Source organism: Accipiter gentilis, chromosome 10, assembly GCF_929443795.1.
Source record: "Accipiter gentilis chromosome 10, bAccGen1.1, whole genome shotgun sequence".
NCBI lineage: Eukaryota > Metazoa > Chordata > Aves > Accipitriformes > Accipitridae > Astur > Astur gentilis.
Genome location: NC_064889.1, coordinates 35363370 through 35380574, shown reverse-complemented (window position 1 = coordinate 35380574; position 17205 = coordinate 35363370). Strand labels below are relative to the sequence as shown.

Genomic DNA, 17205 nt, shown 5'->3' with positions numbered 1-17205 from the left:
TCTCAAGACTCATTGTCTAAAAATAGCTTACAGTCTTTCAAGAAGATGAAGGATGAATCTTTCAAGGGATGAGCTTGATTATTCTGTTTATTACTTTCTTATTTGCATTTTTGGATCTTGAGGATCTTGGAGTAGTAAGCACTGGAAAACGAGTTGGGATTTTTTATTTTTTTTTTTTCCAAACAGAGTCCTCACTTGAAGAATCGCCAAACTGACCTCACATAGCTGTCATTCAACCTACAAAGCTGAAAACCTATTTGCAGCATTATCACAAGGCAATATGTACTTGGAGATCTTCAGGAATACACTAAATTTCTTTAAACCTCTTCTCTCAGGCAAAATGTCCTGCTATTATGGAGGAAGAGGACAGTTTGTGTGGCTAATTCATAAATATGTCACTTTGACCCAGTTGTCAAGGATGATCTTTAACAAGGGAAGCAGTATTCTTTTGGAAGAACACTCCACAACCTTGTCTTTGCACTGATACTTTATTTCACGTGTATTGTAAGTGTATCGAAAAGATATTTTGGTTAGGGCTCCTTTACTTCATGTTGTACAAAATGAAGCAAATAATGAAAGAGAAGTTCTATTTAGAAGGTAAAATGTATCATGATGGTTGCCCAGCTATATATTTTTATCCACTTAGCAATTTCAAAAATATTAACTCCAATTCTCTAAGAATTCTTTAGCAAATTATTATGCTGTGGACATCTTTCCAGAAAACAAGAAAACCTTCAGTCTGCAATGTAATGTCCATTATACTTTTTTCTTTGATGTATGATATTTGCAAAATGCTACACACACGAGAGCCCCCTTTTTATGACAGCCCATCTGCAAGAAAACTGAAGATCACATGGGAAACATTTTGTGAGAATCTGGCATAGAGCACTGCAGACAGAATGCTATTAAATAGTTACTCTGCCTTAACTACTTTTTTTGAGAGAAAGCGAGAGAGAGAAAGCGAGCGAGGTTTAAAGCTTTAATCTCATACACAAGCTCGTCAGAGCCCAAATCTATCTGTAATACTCTCCAAATCAGAATGAACTCAGAAGGATGACGTTCAATCTTTAAATCCTTCTCTGCAGAGCTATTTTTAACCCTCAGGTTCATAAAATGGATCCCTGCTGTGGCTCCAGAGCTTTCTAACATGTATCCTACCTATTATGTTTGACGCAACCACATGTTACAATTCAGTTGCATTTAGAACTAAAAGTTTTCCTTGCACGATTTCCTGTGTAGTGTGATAGAAACAACTCAATGTGACAGAACTGTACCATTGTCATTGGTGGAAAACCAATTATCTCCTCTCCTGGCCAGTGTTACTCTTTTTGCTTCCACCAGTAATTCTAACTCTAATATTCTGAACACTTTTGAACAATTTTTTCATCTTCTTATTTTGCTTTCTTCTCCATAGAGTGATGTAATAAATAAATGTTGCATAAATAATGTCAAATAAGACATTTTTAATATCTTGAAACATTGCCTCAACAAATATATTTATTCAGTCCCTTTCTAAATTAATTCCCAACCAATGTAAAAAGGATATTCAAATCTTTGATTCAATGATTACTGTCAACCATAATTCACCTTTCCAAAAACTCCTGTAATGTGTCAGGCCATTTCTGTTCTATTTTTGCAAATCAGTCCATCTAAGCTGGATTAGAACTGACATGTCTGCTCAACTATAGGTAAATACGATCAAAATACACAATCATTTCAATGATCTGAACAGGGGATCATATAATAAGCCACAGTTGTTTCTTAGATTTCTAACTGCATGCAGTTTATTACAGTAACTGCTCATGAACTAGCATAATTTTTACCAATGGGAACAGATTTCTGATAATGACCCGAGGATATACATGTATCTCCAAATGAAACTGCAGCTACATTCACTCCCTACAGCAATAAAATCTTCAGTAAGACATTTTGATACATGTTCATGTAAATTCAGAAGAATAACATTTTGTACACATTCCGGTATGAAAATAAGAGCATTACAGTCAGGAAATTCTTCTAGTTTTACATGATTCTGGAAATCTTCATATTCCTCATTTTGGCATTAATTTTCTGCTTTAAGTTTTCCAGGAAAAAAAAAAGGTACCCTGGACTAAGTTTATATTCTAATTATAGTTTGATGAAGGTGCACACTGAACTGACACTGAACCTTCACTGTCCTCCGGTGCTATGAATGATTTATTCTGCCAGTTCACATCCAATTTTAAATAAAAATATCTATCTTCTTTGCTAATGAACTGATACCAGATTTGAAAGCTCTGGAGGATTTGCTTCCTCAAGGGCATTTCCTGACTTCAAAACTCACATTTAAAAATCCTTAACAATAATGCCCTGATTTTCTAAAAATGTGAAGAAATCTTGTCCTTCTGATGCATCCTTTGTATCTTGGAAGAAGGATCTATATCTGTGTGGTTTAAGATACTGAGTTATTAAAGCTTATATTCCATAATCCTGTTGACTTAGACTGCTTTTGTTTAAAGCCCATCAAGGTAAATGAAAATACTCCCACCAGTGAGTTTCAATGAGTTTCAGGTAATGTCTTCTGAGACAAGGAAACCCAAGTCCCTAGAATCCCATGTGATGCTTACTTCTGACTTCTTCCTCCTAATGTTTAGGTCAAGATGATCTCGAACTACAAGAAAGTCCTTGTTTTTGGAAGAGTGATGAATGCTATTAACAGAACCAAAAATACTTTCTAATATTACACTTCCGTTTTTCCTTTCATGAGGTCTTTGCTAGAAAAAAGCCTGTTGAACCCAAAAGTAAAGAGACTGTGCAAAAGGCAAGGGAAACAGAAGTACAAAAGTGAAAAGAAAGATTGAATCCACTGAGAGAGATCTCTAAATGATCTGCTCTGTGGCAGCAAATCACTGAAGTCTCCAATACCATCCACTGGCTTTACTGCACTCTGTAACAGGCGACTAATTTCAGCTTGCATAGAACTTATCACTTGCCCAGTCAGCCTTTCTAGAATGGGATGAAAAGTATTGTGTATCTCTGAATTATTACGTCTTTTCAGAAATGTCTACCTACTCCCAGGTTAAACCTCAGAAAAATAAATATTTTCTTGATTTATTAAACAACTGTATTCTTATTAAAAGCTAGTAAAAGAACAGTAAAAGAGGAACAAAATTCCTCTCTTTGGCTTAATATAAACAGAAGAAATTTTCAACTGACAATTAACAAAACAACATACATGCTATCAGATAAGGAAATATTCTTCCAGAAAAATGCATTGGGTATTTATGATCCAAAAAATATTTTGTGACTTCATTATAATTCAAAACACTGTTTGTTACAAAGATTTATTTAATTTACTTTTTTGTTCTTTGTTTACTCTATATATTTTCTGTAAAAGTCTCACTATTATTTATTCCACAACCTTCAGTGAATTAGAAAATATACCGAACTTACTTAAATAAGGTCATTATTATTCCACCCATTTGACACTGGTAAAACACATGCAATAAACTATCCTGGGATATCTGCTTAAAGTTAAGGAGGAAATGCACTTACTATTTTAAGGGTATTAATAGAGAAAACCACTTCTAACTCTAAACAGATACTAGTTCTTCCTCATTCTGCATTCTATATCAGTCCTAGGAAGTACTGACTAAATCTTAAGCAGCTAGAATTAAGGCAGCTCTGTAATCTTGGAATGAAATGAAAAAATAATACAGTGAACCAATTCTACTGGGTGAAGCTTACAACAGAAAAGTGGCCAAATCACCATATGAAAATAGTCCAATTGTAGGAGAAGGTTCTGACTGTGGGTAGGGTAAGTTTAGGTTATGGTGAGTGTTAGAAAAACAAAGGGGATAGCCCTTAGCAGCAGCAGCCCTTTCCCTGTGTTTGTAGGTCATCCACCACTCTGAAAGACACTGGACTCTGGATCCCCTACCTATACCACAGTCCTAACCCAAACCAAACAGAACCTCTACTCAGGATCCTTCCACATTTAAGAAAAAAAGCCCACATGCTGATTACTGAAACATGCTACTCTCAGTTAGCAAGCAAGATGCTAAAGCCACAACATCTGATAGAAGAAAGGAAGTATTTATGCATATGTATACATGCAGACACGCACACGAAGACATACACACTCACTCACAATCTACTTCCAAAATGGCACGGACAGACTTGGCAAGGTCTCTCGCTTCTGCTGCAAGAGCTGTTGTGACAGTAGGTCCAATCCTTCCCAACCGTGCAAGAAGTGCTTTAGCAGACAATGTTGTTCTTCTGTCACTAGAAGAACAAAAAAAAAGAGTGTTTATTTGTACAATTATGAAAGAAATGGTTATTTTAATAAAGTAGACTTGTATTTCTAGATTGGTTTTGGTCTCATTGTATGAACAAAAAAGATTCATACTACTAAATTGATGAGTTTGCCTTAGAAGCAGTTCTGTCAGTACAATAAAGGTATTAGGAAAGTTCAATTCAAACTACATTCATGTCTCAAAACCTAATGTCAAGAACTCAGTGGGTGTCAGGAAAGTAACTTACAAGTAATTTTCATATTAGCATTTAAGAAGGGAGGGACACAGCTTTAGGGGACCCAATTCTTATCTTTTATGCTGTTAGTGAGTCAGTTTGTCACCTTAGCTTTGTATTTTATATATCAATCCATTTACTAAAATAAAGTCTGCGAACTTTATAAAACATGCAACATCACTCTTGTGCGGTGTCAATGCAGGGAACTGCATTTAATTGATTAGGATTAGCATGTGAGAACACAGATATCTACAGTATAATAGATGATCTGATCCTGCAGGGTTTTTTTGAAATAAAGTCCCAGATAACTTCACTTAAATAAATTTGATTTCCTTGAGAGCTTTACTTTACTGTTACACAAATATTAATGGAAAGCTATCTGGGATATATAGGTACAATCATGCGGATATTCTGAAGGACCAAAGGCTGCTCTAAACCTTGTTGAATTTTCTTAGGTACATTTTTAAACAAGAAAAGTAATACAACTTAAATGGGTATACATGTTATCAATTTATTTATATGCTACTGGCTTAATGATGATGCAAAATTTCCTGGGCAAATCTAAAAAAAAAAAAAAAAAAAAAAAATTATAACCGACTGTTAAGGTTCCTTGCAATTCTAACTAATCCTTAGTATGTTACAATTATTTTATGGAAGCATCCAGACAACCGTAGCTATGTAATTACTAACAGTGTATCCGGAAAGCCTAGTTTGTAATTCATGCCATTCCCTCTCCTCCAATAAAATGACACTAAGAAACATACAGCAAAATATATAAGAAAAATAGCTACAAGACAGTTTTTGGAAACTTTGAAACAATAGTAGACTTTTTCGACATTCATATTGCCATTTCAATATTAATAACTATGCCATTTCATTACCTTAAAACTGTCGAGGAAGTAGAGTTATCTGAAAGTATTTCATGCACAACCTGTTGGCCATAGTCAAGAAGTTAACAATTCATAAATCAACACAGTCAAAAAGTTAACACCTTATTATTTGATGTTCTATTTGGGTGTAGGGGATTTGATTTGCAATTAAAGAGTCTAGTCTCTCCCAGCTAGAAGTGTAAAAGTAAAAACCAAAACACTATAACCCCTTTAAATGCAATCAATGTAACAACATAACTTTTTTTGTTTCATAACATTTCAAAATATTATCAAATATTACTTTTCCTGCCTTTCTCCTCTGGGATATTTTGCAGAAATTGGTATGAGTTTGCGAAAAATTAGATGAAAAAATTATCTGATCAGTTTCATTTGTTTCATATACAGCAAAACTTAAAGATTAAGTAAATTCCTACATAGATCTGCACACTTATACACCATCTTTATTTCTAGCAATGAAAGGATCTCTACAAACTGGTTTACAGTCAGTTTATTATGTTTATTGCTCAGAAACAGCAACACAAAACTTTTCCAGATAAAAAAAATCACTAGAAATGAAAGTCAAAGTTACCTCTACAAATTGTAGCAATTTTTCAGTAGCCACCTCAAAGGTCTTCCTAGCTGATTCTGATTTCCGCAGCTGGCAGTCAAGCACTGTAACTCTCTTTCTCAAGTCTTGGATGTTATCCTGGGAAAGATATTTTAAGGCTTTTATTCTAATCATTTTCTCCCTTGGCTCACATAGATATATGGTGTGAATTGAAATGGATTTCTGAAATGTTTAACCTGAACTCTTTTCTACAGTTCTGAAAAACATAGCTGCTCCTGAGGCAGGTATGCCTGATCTTCTAGTAAATCAGCTCCCAAACTGCAACAGATTTTGGCAAATGATAAAAAGGTAAATTGAAATAGGCGGCTAACAAGAGTAGCAGGGCTAAAACTTAAGACAGTTTGAACTGATTCATGAATGGATCAAAACCACCAACCTGATGGTGACAGTATCTGTCAGCAGGGTGGCATAAATAATCAGTATATGAACAAACTCAGTCCATGAGTTTCCATCTGTACATCCTTTGGCCAACAGAGTAATTATGGCATATCTTGGAGAAAAATTACTCCCTAGGGTTTCTCTACATGCACTTATATAACCTATTGATTAGTGTTATGCATCACTCTGTACTTCAGCTACAGAGAACGTGAGCCCCATTAGATCAAGTTCTGGAGGCTCAAGGTTTCAGCTTGAGTCCCTGGCACTACTTGTGGTCCTCTCACACGAACAAAGTATTCACATGTATATGGGCATGTTTGTTTAGCTAAGTTGGCTGCTGAACAGAAGATCTAGACCAAAATACTCTCCAAAATTAAGAAAATATCACTATCAGTAAAAATAAACTTTTACATCACTGTAGGTGATCTTTTCTGAAAGCCCATTACCTACTATAAAACTCTTATAAAAAAAACAAGCAAACCCCACATATTATCTTTACTTGAAGCAAATGAGTACACATATTTGTTTGTATACACTGTACAAAGCAGCAGAATCATGATCACTCTGAATGTCAAAGAATCTGTTGATTAAAACACCTTTCTTTGGTAATCTCACTGTCCACTATTGGAGAAGGAGCTGGTAACCTTCAGAGGGACCTCACTCTTTCATACTAAAAAGAGTATACTATAGAGTTGGTACCTACTTGATACTGCTTCCTTTGAATAAGAAATGCAGAGAATCACATCTCAACTGAGTTATTTGAGTGCTCACTCAGAATTTCAGGAATTCAAGCTAGCATCTCGGTAACAAATCTCTAAGAAAGCAACCCACATGCTCCAACTTTCTTTAAATTTTTGTATTTATTCAAATCCTAGAAAACAGTGCTGCAAAAATACGTGACATAAAAGATGGGGCATCTCACCCAGATGTTCTGGAAGAAGAACTTCTAGGGTGTGATTCATCTCATCACACACACAATTAGATGAGAGGCATTCCTCCCTGGGAGCTACATGTACTTGCTATGTTGCTTCTTTTCAAGCTTGTATACCATAGAGCTCAGTTTTACCTTTTAATACCTTGTAATATTGAATTAATTCTCATGATGAACTAAGGCAACATTTCAGAAGGCTTTCTTCATCAATTCATATGCATATACATTTTTCACGAGAAAAACAAGGTAAACACACAAATGCCAAACTGCTTGCTCTTGTTCAAGCTGTGTGGAGAAAATGGATCTGCAATTATGGGGAAAAATTTAAAAGTGCCTCAAAAATTTTATTCCTTAGCATGTTTTGAAATGCCTCACTGGAGGTCAAGTGGTTTTAAAATAGGAGGCTCAATTAAAAAAAAAAATAAAAAAAAAATAGGCAGGATACTGTTAGTACCATTTAAATGAATATCTTGATTAAATCTAAATTTACCTAAGAACAGTATTGGACTTTATACCGTTATTATTTGCCTAACAGAAACATACAAATATATGTATAGTCTTTAAAGGCAATGTATCTGCAGTCCAGAAAGTATTCCATATTTTAACGCTTGAGATATGCCATTTTGACCTATGACCCACATACGCTTCTAGCTCGTATTTTTCCAGCCCAAAGATATCTGGATAAAGGAAGACTCACACATTTCACATTACCCCCTTCACTACACATCATTCCAGTTATTGAATAATACAAGACAAACAGTGACCTACTTTAGAAAAGCAGATGAAAAGAAAATGAAAACAAGATACATGACAACAGCAAGGAAACCATGGTAACTACGACAGGCGACTGCTTTGCTTACTTTATTTTGGCCAGAATGATCAGTGAGCTGAGCCTTCAGCTCTACAATTTCAGCTTCTAATAGGCGAATTACTTCTTCATAGTCCATCTCCATTCCACGAGCCTGCCTTTGTGCAGCTTCTGCAAGATGAATCCTACTTCGCAGGGCTCTTGTCTCTTCTACAGCTGCCTTGGCTTCCTATAGATGATAGAATTTAGCCGAGAAGTTACAACTCCAGCTAACAAAGAAGTACAGATTTAGCTCAAAAGTACTGGAGTTGGCATTAGAGCTGCCTTCTAGTATTTATGGTCAGATGGTTCAATTGCTAATTTTTAAGTGTATGATGTGCAAACAAAGAACAGGTATTTACAGAGAGAGAGAATTTTCCTAATAAATTAAATCACGAATTCTACAGTTACTGTAAATCTAATTGAATGAAAGGTTTTACAGAAATGCACCTGATACTGTTAATCTGCTCCATCACTTCTATACTAAAAAAGTACTTTAATGAGATGTTATTTCATTTTATTATTGCCTGAATTCACACTCAATTCAGAGTTTGCACACCATGTAGAGGGACTAATGTAAGTATTCAGTCCACACTGTTCTCAAAATAAGTGCTGTTCTTTATTTTTCTGCCTAGTTCCTTCTCTTATATCATTATCCTGTATTATCACAGAATAGTGTTATATAGAATTTATATATAAATAACGTATGGAAAACAGGAAATTAGAAACTGTTAGCTTTTAGTTCAGCTAAAGTAATCCCTCAATGTAAAATCTCATTTCAAGAAGGATATTGCTCAGTTCATTTTACTACTGAATATTAGTTCAAGTTAACTTTGATTTGTAAATTTATAAAGTCAAACTAAAGGTCTGGACAACAGATGAGTTTACACTAGGAAAAAACCAAACTGCTCATTAAAAATGTAGACATACAGGCTCACTGGCACCAAAACCAGTAAACCATCTTTTCCCTTAGCTTTTTATTAATCTGTTGAAAAAGTCACTTTAAATGAATTTTCTAAATCATTATTTATAAGCTTTAAGTATACAAATTCACAGAGCTAGAAATTCTTTGTACGAATTCCTCAGCTAAGGACACTTAGGTGAATATCCTATTCCTAGTCTACCTATTATACCTTATTATTATTATAACACTGAGAATGGGACTAGAAGGGAAACAGGTAGGGGCAGAGGAGAAACACACTATGAATCTACGATAAGTAGGAAATAACCTTCTAGAAACTAGGCTTGAAATCACTATTTCTGAAAAACCTAAATGACCAAATCTTCCTACTTTTGTGGAAGAAATTTCATATAATATTTAACAGGTGTCATAATATAAATCTCTAGAGAGGTCAGTTAAGCTTACAAAAGCAGATTTCGTTCTATTATTTCCTAACTTAGAAGCATTTGTTCTCTGCAGTCACTATCCTTCAAGTCATGTTTTTCTATACTTTGTTATAACGTTTTTTTCTGTAAAATGATCTACCAATCTCAGTTTCAGACTACTTTTAACCTGTACACTGTTACATATATATATAGGACATCATCTTCCTCATATTTACAATGGTTTTGCAATATAATACCAATCTGGATGTTTGCCAAGGACATTCTGGTCTCTTAGAAAATAAAGCGTTAGAAGAAGTAACCACACATGCAGCAAACAGCAACATCATTAGTGAATACAGATGACATTGGTGTTGTATAGTTTAGAGGTTTCTGTTATAGGAACACAAGTGATAAGAGATAAATTTAAATAACCTTTAATTTGACAGCAAGTATAATGATTTTTAGGTTTTTTTCTTTTGGAAGCACAAAGCATTAGATGACCCTGTTCTACATAACGATCACCTCCACCTGGAAACACAGACTAGTCAAAAGCTTATTGCTGCATGCCTTTCTGTTATTTGACTAGTTCGTTTTAGTTGTCTGTTTGCACAGCACTAAAAGCAGTTCAAGGGGTCATTACTGAAAGCACTCACTGAAAGACCACCAGAACAATCCACCCCTCCTGCAAACTGCTCATACCAGTTCTTTTTCCCAGAAACAATTTGGAGAACACAGGGGCTTCTAAGAAGTTATGAATCTACAGAAGTAGACGTCAAAAATACAGCCTCTGTAGATGACATTTTCTTGCCACGGTAACAAACAATGTGACTCAACAGCCAGAAAAGCTGGCCCTACTGATACAAAGGATGATTTGGTAGTCTTCAGTAGCAAAGGTATCCCTCAGTAATAGGCTGGAGGTGGAAAAAGAGTCTTGGAGACAAAAAAGAGAAGATGCTCTGGTGTTAAGTTTGACTAATATAAAAGAACACAGAGGCTTTGACAAAGAGCGGCATCTTAAAAATGCACACATAGGAATTATTGAAATAAACTGACATGAGAAAAGTCATGGGAAAATTGCTATAATGAAAAGGGAGGTCTTCATTTCGAAATAAGACCTCCTTGAGATAAAGGTTTAATCTCTTCTAATCCAGAATTGCCTTTACTCCTCCACTGTTTTTTCAGAAACCCAATTGTTGAATATTAATTTCTCTGTAATAGCAGACTAAGTACGACCAGATTTCAACAGTGAAAGACCTAAAGGAATCATTAATGAACAATGGATTCTTACATTACAATGAAAAGATTATCTACACTAAACCAGAATTAGCAAAACTTTCTGACAAACCAGAGCTGTTTGCTAGAGCAGGGAGGCACAAAGGGTAACAATACCATCAGGTTTCCCAGTTCTACAGTTACTGAAGCTGGCACTGCGCTGACTTGGTGGGTTCTCTTACTTATATGCAGGTAAGGGGCCCCCATCAGTGAAGAACAGATGGATTACAGCATGCTTCAGCAATATTTTCTCTTGTCCCATTCGACTGCTTGTATGAAGGAAGACGCAACAGAAATGGAATCTGCAGCTGCTAATATTTAATCTATATAAATGCCTGATGGGACCATTTGTCCTAATCTGGTATGAAGCCACTACAACAAATAAGAAACTGCAGGCTGGAGGAGAGAAACTGAATCCTTAACAGAATCAATTTCAAGGTACAGGTTTCTTTCAAAGCCAGGTTCTATTTCTTCCTTGGATAAATTCAAGTGTCAGGAGAAGGTTTTATCTGAGTAATATTCCAGCCACCACAAACACAGGAACAAAGGTATTCTTTCAAACTACATGAAAAATTGTAGTTACAATTCAATTATGTTTATTCACTAATTCTACAAAAATTGTATGCTGAAAACATCCTTTAAAAGAACTTTGAGTGTCTTTACTATATATTAAAATAAAAAAAGCTAATGAAATAAAAAATAAATTCAATGCTTCTTTCAGGCAGGGGGAAATAAATTACATATTGCTTCCAAAATAGCAGCCATTCAAGTCTAGTCTGCAAAGCACCTCTCTTCCCCTTAGAAAACATAAGCATAGAATAGCAATTCTTAGCCCTATGAAATACAAGCACAGCAGTCAGTATGGGATACCACAAACAATATCCTATCTTTATGACCTTTGACATTTACTATGTTTAGCTAAGGTGCTTCAGCTGACCATAACTGCATTAAAAAAAAACTCTAGTAAAGAAATCATTCAGGTTGGTATGACCCAGGACTTTCAGGCAGCACAGAATACAGTCAAACTTGTCCAGGAAGATAGAAGACATCGTTACAGATCTCACATTCATGGTGTTGACAAGACTTCAGGTACTCAAAAGTGCCTTTCTATGTTTTGTGCCAATTTCAGCTTCCATATGATTTCAAGGGAGACCCAAAGATAGTGCTATATCAAAATCTCAAAGTAAAGATCTATAAATTAAGGTATTTTAATTGTCATAGACCAATAATTGAAAATAATTACTACCTCATTTCAAATTTAGCAAGATTTCTAATCTTAAGAGTTTGTTTATCCTGTTAGCTACTGATTCAAGCACTTTTTAATGAATCGGTACTAACAAAACATGTTCATTAACCAGAATATTTGTATGCCTGTCCTAATTAAGCTGTAATCTCTGTGATTCACAATTAGTAGACAATAGAAATTCCACGAAAGATAGCTCAATATATGACTGGTATCCTATATCCTTATTTAAAACCCTTTTGTTTCTTTTCAGGAAAGCAGTGATTTTAAAAAAAATGTTTAAACTGTATTGAATTCAGAAGACCTTAAGCACATACTTAAGTTTGTTTGTTTGTTTACTTTTAATCAGGCCATTAGGGCTCAATATTGTACTTATTAACTCATTTCACTAACTTCAGCTCAAGCAGGAATGCATTATCATAATTTAAATGGCAACCTGTACTGTAAGTAGCTTATTTTTTTCAAACTTCATATCACCATGAATCTCAGCATCAACACTGGTTCTGAACTACAGAAATATATAGAAAACACTTGAAAATGCACCAAGTACAAACAGAACTAAAATTTCAATTAAAAGCCTGCTTCTATCTCCTAAAATAGGTCACACAGCGCTGTAATTACATATAATTTATTATTTCTCTTTCACTTCGCTACATGAAACCTTTTCAACAGCAGTTACTTAAAACGCTTACTAGAAAATCAGAATATTTATCCCCTGGAGGTTTACTGCAAAACTAACCTTCACTATCACATGACAGTACTTGAGAGAAAAATAAAAATATGAGGACCTCACATGGTAGAAAATTGGCATTGCTGCCACTTAGAGCATTTTAAAACAGCTTTGCCCAAGTCTACATTCCCAGGAAGAGCAGGTATGTGAACTGAAACTCTTGATGCTGAGGACCTGATGTCCATACTGTTTGCATTTTGGGGTTTGTACTTTGTACTAGCTTTAGTCTAGACTGATAGACTGAACATCTGCTCTAGGCTAGAGCAACAGACTGAATACCCGTTAGCAAATTGAAACATGAGGTGCACTACTGGAACATACTTCCAGCTAAATTTTATCACAAAAAGAATCCAATTTATTTCCCTGCTGTCCCACAGTGTATATAGGGCAACATCACAATACTAATGGAAAAAGCTTTCAAGCAGTTCTCTTATAGTCAAGGAATAAAAGGTGATAAAGGAGGTGCTGAACAATCTACACATAGGAGCAAAAGCATAAAACTAATCTTTATATAATAGTACACAGGAAGATTTTTAAACTGCATCTTGCATTTTTACATATGACATCTGATGGAACAGATAGCCATGAGAAACCTACATGGAATACGTGTAGCAGTGCAGGAGAGAAGAAAGGCAGCCAGCTCATAAGAAGAAAAGAGCTGACAGGATGATGTTCAGTAGAAGCAGGAAATAGGAAAGTTACTTGATTTTGAATCCAGGCTATAAATGACATGACACTTAATGTTTATTTGGAAATTTCCTCTAAAAGACACAAGAAGGCTTAATTTCATGAGAAACTCTGATTTCTTCTCTTATAATTATAGATAGATAAAGGAGACAGAATATGAAGTAGCTAACATTAGGACTGTAGATTAGGCATGCTGTTGCCTAAGAACAGCAAAATCAGTTCAAGAACACTTAAGATCAGAAAGGTACTACTACATTATTATCCAACATATCTGATCCAGCTTGTCTTATGGTTCCTACCTCAATTCAACAGCAGAGAAGTATTATCGCTCCAAAAAAACTTAAGGATCAATATTCTCCAATTCTAATCAAAAGCTTTGTAATAACAAAAGAACCACTTTGTGTTGAAATCAGTGTGAAAGTATAGTCTATACGAGCATCAAGAAAGAAGTGCTCCTTTCTCCCTTGCACAAAAAACAGTAAAAATAAATAAATTGTGTTTTTAAGAAACATCAACTTACTTGCTTGACTATTTGTAGCTCCTCTGTTAACTGTTTCTGTAAATTCACAGATTCAGACAATTCTTCCTGTTAAAAAAAAAAAAAGGAATAAATAATTAATACTTAAGGCTGAAAGAGAAAGAGTTTTTATTCCTAAAACCCAGTTAGCTCTTTCAAAACTACAGGTAGGAATATTTAACTTCTATCAATGTACTTACTGCCTTCTGCACAACTACTATGTTTCTAGGCCACAACATATGTCTGCTAATCATGTTGTATAATCAGAAACACACATACTAGAAAAGTTCTGGTGGAAATAATAAATAATCAACAGCTTTTATAAAATCTGTAACAAAACCAGATTTTAATCTCTAAAAGCTAGTTTTTCAGAGAGTTCATTCATACCGTTTAAGGTCCTTGAGCATCTGAGGATTATTTACTGAACATTCATGTGATATAAGTAAAATACACATTTGAAGTCTCTTGTTACCTAGCCACCTAACAAATAGCAGAATACAGACATTTTTGTGGGTTTAACAGACTGCTGTACAACCTAATATTCACATCAACTTATTTTAAAGCATTGTACATTTGACCATTCTTTCACTCACCTACTGATAGCAGAAGCCTGTAGGTATGCCACTTTCAGAAGGTTAAAAGTTCTAACAAAATTTGAAAAAAAAAGTGCTCTAAAAGCATGAAGATTCTTATACTGAGTCAGACCAATAGTATTTCTCACTCAGGATCAAGTATTTGACTGTAGATTGTTAAGGGAAGACTATAAGAAATGAGGTGATTATAGATTGATCATCGCCAGTTTTCCACATCAGCAATTTAGGGACTCATGATAAGTATTCACTACTTCAGTGTTCAATATAAATCATGTTCTTTCTTTTCAGTGCAAAGTTTCCAGAAGAATCTTTGTGCACAGAATGAAGAACAGATCTTTGGGCACATCAACCCAATGTTTTTGTAACTACAGCAAGAAAGAATTTTTTTGGACCAGGAGGCAATTTCTAGAACTGCCTATATCCTGGGATCAATTTTCCAGTCCTGTGCAAAGACAAGAGTTGGGTACGCTGAATACAGAACCAGAATTTTTTATCTTTTGGCTTGTCAAAAAAGAAATTCAGGAGCATAGGACTGTGCTTGTCACCCAGGGTATTAAGAAACAATAAATATGTTTGTTGCTTTAGGGCTCGCATATTTTGTAATGTCTGTGAAAATCTGTATTAATTTTGCAAACAGATTAATTTATCCTCCAGTTCTGACTTCTTTCAAAAGTATTAGCATATGCTCAGACACTGCGGTTACTAGGATCACACATTTCTAAATAAAATTGCTATGCAAATTAGTAACTTCTCCAAATTCACTTTTGTGAAATGTCTGCTTAGTCTCATTTCTCTGTGAATCAGATTAAAAAGCAAGATTATTTAACAAATAAGATTCACTCTCTCCAGAAATATATTGTAAGCATACAATCTCCAAACATAATTAGGACTGTTTGCTCTGCCTTTTTATTTATTCATCAAAAATTGCACATAAGATTCAGAAGAAAAACAGTAAATTACTATATACAGTCAAAAAGAAATTCATCTCCTGAATAATTTAAAGCAAATAAGAATTAAGTATTACCTTTAATTTACTCATTTCTTTTAAAGCTTCATTTCTTTCTTCCTTAAGCCTTTCCATGTCATCCTCCAAAGAATCACAGGTTACAAACTGTGCGTATTTAAATACGTAAGGTTAAGAATGTATTGCTAACTGTATCTTCCATAATCTTTAACATCTTATCATAAAATGTATTGTTAATAAAATGAGAGGATAATCTTAATTTTAAAATAACTTAAAGCACTGAAAATACTAAAAATGTTTAAGAAAATTCTGACCAACTTATCTTCCAAATAAACAATTATTTTTCCTGTTAAAAAGGATTAATACAAGTATTTTTAGAAGTACCAAGAATACAACACTAATAGCCCCTGTTTTCTTCAATATTTTAAATAATATGTAATTTTATTTTAGTATTCCTATGCTGCAAATGCTCTTTCTTAAGCTCACTTCTAGGATAAAGTGATGTAGCAGTAGTTCAAATCACTGGGCCCAATAATTGTTTATCATTCACACAGGTAGTAGCAATATGTATTCCATTAAGAAACCTCAGTAAATCACTGTTGTCCACACTTAATAACAAATCACAACATAATTACGTGAATTGCTTTCTGCAAAGTAGGTTGCTTTAAAAAGCTTTACAGAAACTAGGTTATCTTAAAGAACACCATGATATGGAGCTGTTGTAAACATCTGCCCAAGATTTGGAGTAATCTTACATAGAATAAATTCTCCAATAATCTCCTTCCAACAGTTAAACACTGCACAGGCACATATTTTACCTGTGAATCCAGTAAGCTGGCAATTTCATTGATCCCAAATGTTACAGATTTTTGGCCATCATCTGTTGCATTCAATTCCATAGAGAACAGATTCTTTGAAACTTCGATGAAATCTAAAAAACAGTTTAGATTTTGCTGCTGTAGTTCACAAGTTCAGTTTAGTAGCAGTATCACTAGGTGCAACGCAATTACTAATATCGCAATGTGTGGCTACTCTTTTCTAAACGCAGCATCTGCCCTCTAGAAGCCTTCTAAAGGAAAATATGAAAGTCAGACACACCTCTGAACAGAAACATTTGGTAAAGCTGGTAAGAATAAGAGTAAAAATGTACAAAACAGGTCTTGGGATGAAATATCCCTGAATCAAGTTGTGAAGGAGAAAACAAAACAAAAGGTGGTGTGAAGTTCACCTTCAAAGTACCTGGGTAGAGATGCCCTATGTTTGGCAGACCCCCATGAAAAATTAAAAGAATTCTGCACCCCTGTTATACACCTGTCCTTCCCAATGAATTGACTTTACTAGAGGAGATACAGTGTCTCTGCAGGAAAAAGAAAACATTCCGTGCTAGCTCACACCTCATAGTTTCCTTTAAATCCCTGATAGAGACCTGGTAAAATTGATGTTGACCGAGTTGAAAGTTTTAAATACAAACACTAAAGCATTCTCAATCAACATGGCTTGGATTATCCATTCATTTTGAATGTATTAAAAGAAGAAAAATATTCTGTTATGTATGACAGAAAAGTGGAAATATAAAGGTCATTTTGTTTATACCACATAAAATCTGATGGAAGATCCCGTATGTTTCTTGATAAGGTACTTAAAAATCCAGTGTCTTTTCGGATGGTCAAGTACAAGAAATTATTTTTCATATACTAGTGTATGATGCTGG

At 34.6% G+C, this 17205-nt stretch overlaps 1 protein-coding gene across 10 annotated transcripts in view; it reads right to left on the bottom strand.

Annotated features, from left to right (window-relative positions):
• The window catches only part of STXBP4 (syntaxin binding protein 4), a 76920-nt gene that overhangs the window by 35215 nt on the left and 24500 nt on the right, over positions 1–17205 (bottom strand). For all 10 annotated transcript variants that reach the window (XM_049811777.1, XM_049811771.1, XM_049811774.1 and 7 more), the window contains 7 exons: positions 16313–16425; positions 15555–15641; positions 13941–14006; positions 8176–8352; positions 5968–6084; positions 5391–5440; positions 4130–4263 (listed from right to left, as the gene is read on the bottom strand). In XM_049811777.1, the coding sequence (XP_049667734.1) occupies positions 4130–4263; positions 5391–5440; positions 5968–6084; positions 8176–8352; positions 13941–14006; positions 15555–15641; positions 16313–16425 (744 nt within the window). The remainder of the gene's footprint in view (positions 1–4129; positions 4264–5390; positions 5441–5967; positions 6085–8175; positions 8353–13940; positions 14007–15554; positions 15642–16312; positions 16426–17205) is intronic.